At 42.8% G+C, this 6,750-nt stretch overlaps 1 protein-coding gene across 1 annotated transcript in view; it reads left to right on the top strand.

Moving 5' to 3' along the window:
- Nucleotides 1-6,750, top strand: part of Ppp2r5a (protein phosphatase 2 regulatory subunit B'alpha) — a 44,160-nt gene that overhangs the window by 30,735 nt on the left and 6,675 nt on the right. Inside the window, exons 4-6 of the mRNA XM_021197888.2 lie at nucleotides 2,413-2,505; nucleotides 5,345-5,475; nucleotides 6,522-6,581. Of these exons, the coding sequence (XP_021053547.1) occupies nucleotides 2,413-2,505; nucleotides 5,345-5,475; nucleotides 6,522-6,581 (284 nt within the window). The remainder of the gene's footprint in view (nucleotides 1-2,412; nucleotides 2,506-5,344; nucleotides 5,476-6,521; nucleotides 6,582-6,750) is intronic.

Here is a 6,750-nt window from a genome sequence, read left to right as displayed (position 1 = left end):
GCCTGCGTGTTTTACGGTGCACACCCAGAAATGAGCACTCTTAGTCAGGTGTGACCCTAACGCCTGCGTGTTTTACGGTGCACACCCAGAAATGAACACTCTTAATCAGGTGTGATAGGTTCAGGAAGAAATGAGGAAGAGGGAGTGGAGTGGCTCTGGGAACAAGCTTCATTCCTAGAAGATGGTCTCACTGTGATGAAGACTCTCAGCTCTGTAGGCCAGTGGTTTCTTCCGCCTGTTTATAATACTCATGCAGCATGTATTAACTAAGTAGCCTTTGACCTCTCCTCCGTGCTGCTGAGTTGGCTCCTGACTGCAGGTATTTGCATCTAGACTAGTCATTTTACGTGCACTGTTGCTGGGGAAATTATGTAGATGAAAATTATTTTAAAAAATTAGGCATCTGGAGAGATGGCTCAGCAGTTAAGAGTTGACACTGACAGTTCTTACAGAGGACCCAGCTTGAGTCCCAGCAACCAGCATCACAGCTCCAGTTCCAGGGAGATAGGACTCCCTCTTCTGGCCTCCTTAGGTATTACATGTACATGGTGCACAGACAGACGTGCAGGCAAAACACCCCCACACATGTAAAATAATACAATTTTAAAAAATAAACCACCAGGCAGTGGTGGCGCACGCCTTTAACCCCAGCACTTGGGAGGCAGAGGCAGGTGGATTTCTGAGTTCGAGGCCAGCCTGGTCTACAGAGTCAGTTCCAGGACAGCCAGGGCTACACAGAGAGACCCTATCTCGAAAAACAAAAACAAACAAACAAACAAATAAACCATGTACAGCTTATGAACAGCAGAGCATTCATCCACATATTGGTTTAGGAATCCGGGGCTTGTGCTTGATGTCATGTAAGTCTCCCAAGGGATATGCTAGTTCTCTGGAAAGTTATTTGATGGAATGCCTTTGTTGTGCTATCAGCACAGCTACAGTTTAACTCTACAGAACATTCCAGGCTCATGCTGTGGCCTGTTTGTGCCCCAAAGCAAAATTATTTTTATTATGTTCTTAATGCACAATTAACATAAAAAATTTTGTATCTCTCAATCAAACTTTGTTCCCTGTGCCCGGGTGGGTAAGGTGCATTTAAACTTTGTAGCCCTGGTTGGCCTGGAACTCACATGTAGACCAAGCTTTGAACTCACAGAGATCTACCTGCCTTTGCCTCCAAAGTGCTGGGATTACAAGTGGGCTACCACACCTGCTTAGCACATGGCATGCATGTGTCCATGTGTGTTATACACATGAGCACAGGTGCCCACAAAGACCAGAAAAGGGCATCAGAGTCCCTGAAACTGGAGTTAACAGGCCCTTATGAGTTGCCTACTATGGGTGTTGGAGACTGAACTTTGGTGCTCCTAACTGCTGAGCTGCCCCTACACATCCATACCTTGTCCGGCTTTTCATACAGGTGCTAAGGATCCAAATTCCAGTCCTCACACTTGTGAGGCAAGAGACTTACCCATTGAGCTATCTCCCTAGACCCCCAAGTGTTTAAGTGGCCTTGTCACTTTGGATCTAATTCTCTTGTAGTTTTAGGATGCTTAATTGATATGTTTGCTTATAAATTATGTTGTATCTTGAGGCCAGTTTCTTACCTTTCATAGCGATTAGGTTGTCTTTGTTTTTTGTTTTCCCTAAGACAGTGTTTCTATCTTTTCCCTGGCTGTGCTGGAACTTACAAGCCCTGTTACCTTCTTGAACCACCTTACTAGACCCTCTACCCTAGTTTAATAGGAAGACTTGGCTTTTAAAACTGGTATGGCCACACTGCCCGCTCTCATTCTGAGCCTGTGCTTAAGGGACTCTGGGGGGGGGGCATTAACCTGATACCTTGGGCACTCCGATTGGTTCTAGCACTCATAAATTATGATCATCCAATGAGTGATGCAGAAACACAACTCTCACCGACTGTGGCTCAGGCGACTGCTTAGTTAGGACCTCTTGCTGTGATGAACACCATGACCAAGACCAGTCTAGGAGGAGAGGGCGCCTGTCAAGGAAGGACTTGAGGACTAGAGACCGGAACTGATGCCAACACCACAGAGAAACACTGCGTACTGGCTTGCTCAGTTTATTTTCTTACACACCTCAGAACCACGTGCCCAGGGATGGTACTACCCAGATCAGATTAATCAAAAACATGCCCCAAAGAATTGCTATAGGCTATCTGATGGAGACATTTTTATCAGCTGACTTCCTCTTCGCAGATAATTGTAGCTTGTGTCAATCTGATAAAGCCAATCAGGAGAAAAGCCAAACTGTAAAGACAAAGACTCTTTAAAACTTTGTTTTTAGAAACAGTTACCAACTCAGGCTAGTAAGAAAGCAGTGTTTTCTTACCGGAACTGTAATTCAGAATATTATCAACATCACTTTGCTTTTACTTACCTTCTCACATAGTTGGTGTATGAATTCTTCTTGAGATTCTTGGAGAGTCCTGATTTCCAGCCCAGCATTGCAAAGCGATATATTGATCAGAAGTTTGTCCAACAGGTAAGGGACTCTTAGATCTCAAATGTTTGTATCTTAGCACTTGCTTAGTGATAGTTGTTTCTAAGAGTAATTGATTTCGTGGTCAGGAGAAAGGGCTCAGGGGTTAAGAGCAGTGGTGGTTCTTCCAGAGGAGCCAGGTTCAATCCCAGCAGCCACGTGGCAGCTCACAACTGTTTGTGAGTCCGTTTTCAGAGGGTCTGGCACCCTCACAAAGACACACACATAGGCAAAATGGCAATGGAGAAAAAAAAAAAAAAAGAGTAGTCATTTAAAAGAATTCAGTAATTATTCTTGACAAAGTAAAATCGGCTTCCAAGGTTGGCAAGACACCAGGGGTCACAGCACCCAAGTCTGGCAGCTCACAAAAGCCTGTGAATTCCAATTCTAGAGGATCAGGTGCCATCTTCTGGCCTACACAACACTCACTCTTTTCTTTTGAGTAGCTTTCAGAAGTTGAGTTTTGTATCCAGAATACGCACCCAGTGAAATCAGTCAAACTGCCCTTTCTGCAGTGCCTCAAAGTTCGGGGTTTAAGACTTTGAACTTGCCATGTTTTAATCATTGTGACTGAGCTGTGGCTGTCTTTCTGCACATCTACCATCTGAACACCAGCTGCTTGTCTCCACCCTCTCCATCCCCCCTTAGCACCACAGGTTCCTTAAGCCACAGTTAAAATAAAATGGGACCTTGAGAGGAGATTGCTGAGCACATGGAATGAATGCCTTCTTGGTTTTTAGAAGCGGGTATTACTTCTATTTCTGGACACTAACATGCAATTGATTTCTAAGAATGTATCCATTTGTTTTCATTGTCAAGATCCTTAAAGACTTACAGCCTCTCTTTAGTCGTTTGAAATTGTCTGGCCCTAGACAGAACTGTCAAGTGAATCACTCTATTTCCATTTTCCCTTTTAAAGCCATAATCACTGTGTAACCTTGTTAGGAATCTTGATGCTGAGAGAACAATTTGACTCCATTGTGAAGATCTTTCAGACCACTGTTGGGCGTCCTGGATGATAAAGATTCCACATATTGGGGCTGGAGAGGTTGCTCAGAGGTTAAGAGCACTGACTGCTCTTCTATAGGTCCTAAATTCAGTTCCCATCAACCACATAGTGGCTCACAACCATCTGTAATGGGATCTGATCTTCTGGTGTTTCTGAAGAGAGCAACAGTGTACTCATATACATAAAATAAACAAATACATCTTTTAAAAATATTCCATATATTTTGAACTGTTTATCTGGCTCATAAATCTCTGCCTGCCTATCCCTTCAAGAGCGCTTCATAAACTACATAAGACTAGATGTCTGCTAACAGTACAGTGTACACATCAACCAGGAGTACAGTCAGTCCAAATACAGCGGGGCCATTGGGGCTGTTGCAAATAAACACGCACATTTACTTTCTTGTATGGTTTGCCTGTGGAGCGTACTCAGGCTCTTGTGAAGCCACACACCTTAAACTGTATCTGATGACAGCAGATTGAGGGGACCTTGCTGCCGTAACCTGGTGCTCTAGGGACTTAGACTGCCGGGCTTCTCTGAGGAGCCAGGAGAAGCCCACTAGAGCAGGGACGGTTTCCTGCCTTCCACCTCAAACTACTGAAGTATCTGGAAAGCCAAGGCTGTTAACTATCTGATTCCAACAGTTACATGTACTGCACACAGCTGCGTCTCGGAGGTATTGGGGGGTGGGTGGGGTGTGCTTGAAAACTGCCGTATGAGAATTCTCAGCTTTTGAAAGTCAAAACTCAGAAGAATAGAAGAGATTTTTGTTAAACAAGCTGGGGGGTGGGGGGAGAGCAGGAGGAGTGGGGATGGCAGCGTACTACATAATTTAAATTTATGTTCAAATAAGATAATCTCACAAGAAAACTAAGATAATAATTCATTGTTTTTGTGTCACAGACCTGTCATTGGATACTTCATAAATGTTATGCTTATTGTAAAGGGAGCCCACATCCAGTGCCACGCAGCTTGTAAATGGCAGAGTGTGGATTTGAACTAGAGCAGTGTCAACCTTCCTAATGTTGTGGTCCTGTATAGTTCCTTGTGTTGTAGTGACCCCTGGCCATAAAATTATTTTATTGTACTTCATATCTGTAATTTCGCTGCTGTTGTGAATCATGTTGTGACCCACAGCTTGAGAACCATGGAACTAGACCCTCTGACTTTGACTGAATTATTCTTAAAAATAGTTTGAGGGCAACATAGCCAGAAAAACCAGGTTTCCTGGCATGAATATATTATTTCTAATTATGTTTATTTAATTACAATATTTCAAAATATGTCTAGATTTGAAACTCAGAGCTAACAACTGCTGTCGAGCTTCGTGCCCCCTGAGATAAATCTACTTTGAACAAAACCATCTCAAGCAAACCAACATCAGAAACGTGAATTTAAGGCTGAAATGAGAGCAGCCTGGCCTCCAAATTCCAGCAGTCTGGGAGGCAGAGGCAGGAAGATTGCCAATTCAAGGCCAGCACGGGTTACATAATGAGTCTCAGTCTCAAAAAGAAATTAATAAGAATAGTAAGTTTTATTAAAAAAAATTAAACATAACATGCTAAAAATTATGCTAGGAAAGAATTTTAAAGTCACTGGCAAGGTTAAAAAATTGTATTTTTAGAAAGTGTTTATATTCTTTCAAACAATACAAAGAATTATAAAAATGAATTTAGTGAAAATATTTATACTTTTCCTAGTTTCATCTACTTAGCAAAGATAAAGTCTAGTAAGGCAGACTGTTTCATAGGTAATCTTACAATCGGAATTAGAAAAGAGAGCGGTTTTAGCTCGATTGTTTTTTTAAAGTAATTTGTCAGATTTCTCTTCAAGCTCCTGGAGCTTTTTGATAGTGAAGATCCACGGGAGCGCGACTTCCTGAAGACTGTCCTGCATCGGATTTACGGGAAGTTCCTTGGCCTGAGAGCATTCATCAGAAAGCAGATTAACAACATTTTCCTCAGGTAAACTCACCATCGAGAGCAGTCTTCCCCTCATACCTTCTCTTGAGCCAAGCTCCTTCCGGTGAAACCCGACAGAGCTGATGGCACCTCAGTCATCCCTGCCTGCCCGTGGTTCTCACACGGTGGCAGCCTAACCTTTATCATCAGCAGTGGTAGCAGGACAGTGTTGGATGGGTGACTGTGTTTGAGTTGAAAGAATAATTTGCTCAAACTCTGAATGTTTTTTTTTAAACAATCACTATTTAAGCCAATACCTGTAGAAGTGCTTCCTTTGGACAGTTCTGATGAAGCTAATTAAAATCCGTTTGGGACCATGGTTTAAATACTGGTGAAACCTGTGCTTCACATCAAATTTCACATTAATATCTGTGTTTCAAGTTCATTTCCTTGATATCAATTATTGAAGATGTGAAACTAGGCTAGCGTGGGAGATGGGAGGGAGGTGCTGCCTCCCCTAGTCTTACATCAGTGTTCTGTCTCCTCAGCGCTGCAGCCCCGTGTCACCCCCAACTCATGCTTTCATTTGCTTTAAAGGCAGTTGTGATAGTAGAAAACTAGATAGCCTATGTCAGTTACTGTCTAAAGTTTCTAAACAGTTGAAAAAAATGGACTCCTTTTCCTCAGATTTTTATGTGAATAGTGGTCTCCTACTTTGAAACGGTTTCTTTAGGCAATCTTTCTTTCTTATATATTAAGTATAATATAATGATCCAGGTGGAACAATACTGTTGTTCTCATGTGGCAGATTTTAGCAGAGGACTGTGTGATTTGGGAAATGGATCTTGTGTTGTTACTGCTCTCAGTTTGGGCTGGGATGTAGCTCATTTGGTGCTGTGGTGGTGCACACCTGTAGTGCCAGCAGTATAGTCGGGATTGGCAAGCTTAAAGGCAGTATGGTGGTCTCAGGACAGAGTCTGGGTGAACCAGAAGCCTCAGCTAAGCAGTCACCGCCTGCTTTTACTGCTGCCTTGGACTGAGTTTCTTCACCTTCCTGCCTGTTTTCTGGTGTTTACATTTTATTACATCTATCTTTATTTCAAATTCAGGTTTATATATGAAACGGAACATTTCAATGGTGTGGCTGAGCTCCTTGAAATATTGGGAAGGTAGGTCAGGGGAGGGTTTTGTTTTGTTTTGTTTTGTTTTTTTTAAGAATTAAGTTACTGGTGGCTGGTGAGATGGCTCAGTGGGTAAGAGCACCCGACTGCTCTTCCAAAGGTGCAGAGTTCAAATCCCAGCAACCACATGGTGGCTCACAACCTTCCGTAATGAGAT

Source organism: Mus pahari, chromosome 5 (assembly GCF_900095145.1).
Source record: "Mus pahari chromosome 5, PAHARI_EIJ_v1.1, whole genome shotgun sequence".
Taxonomy (NCBI): Eukaryota; Metazoa; Chordata; class Mammalia; order Rodentia; family Muridae; genus Mus; species Mus pahari.
Note: the sequence above shows the minus strand (reverse complement) of the source record. Positions and strands in the feature narration are given on the sequence as shown.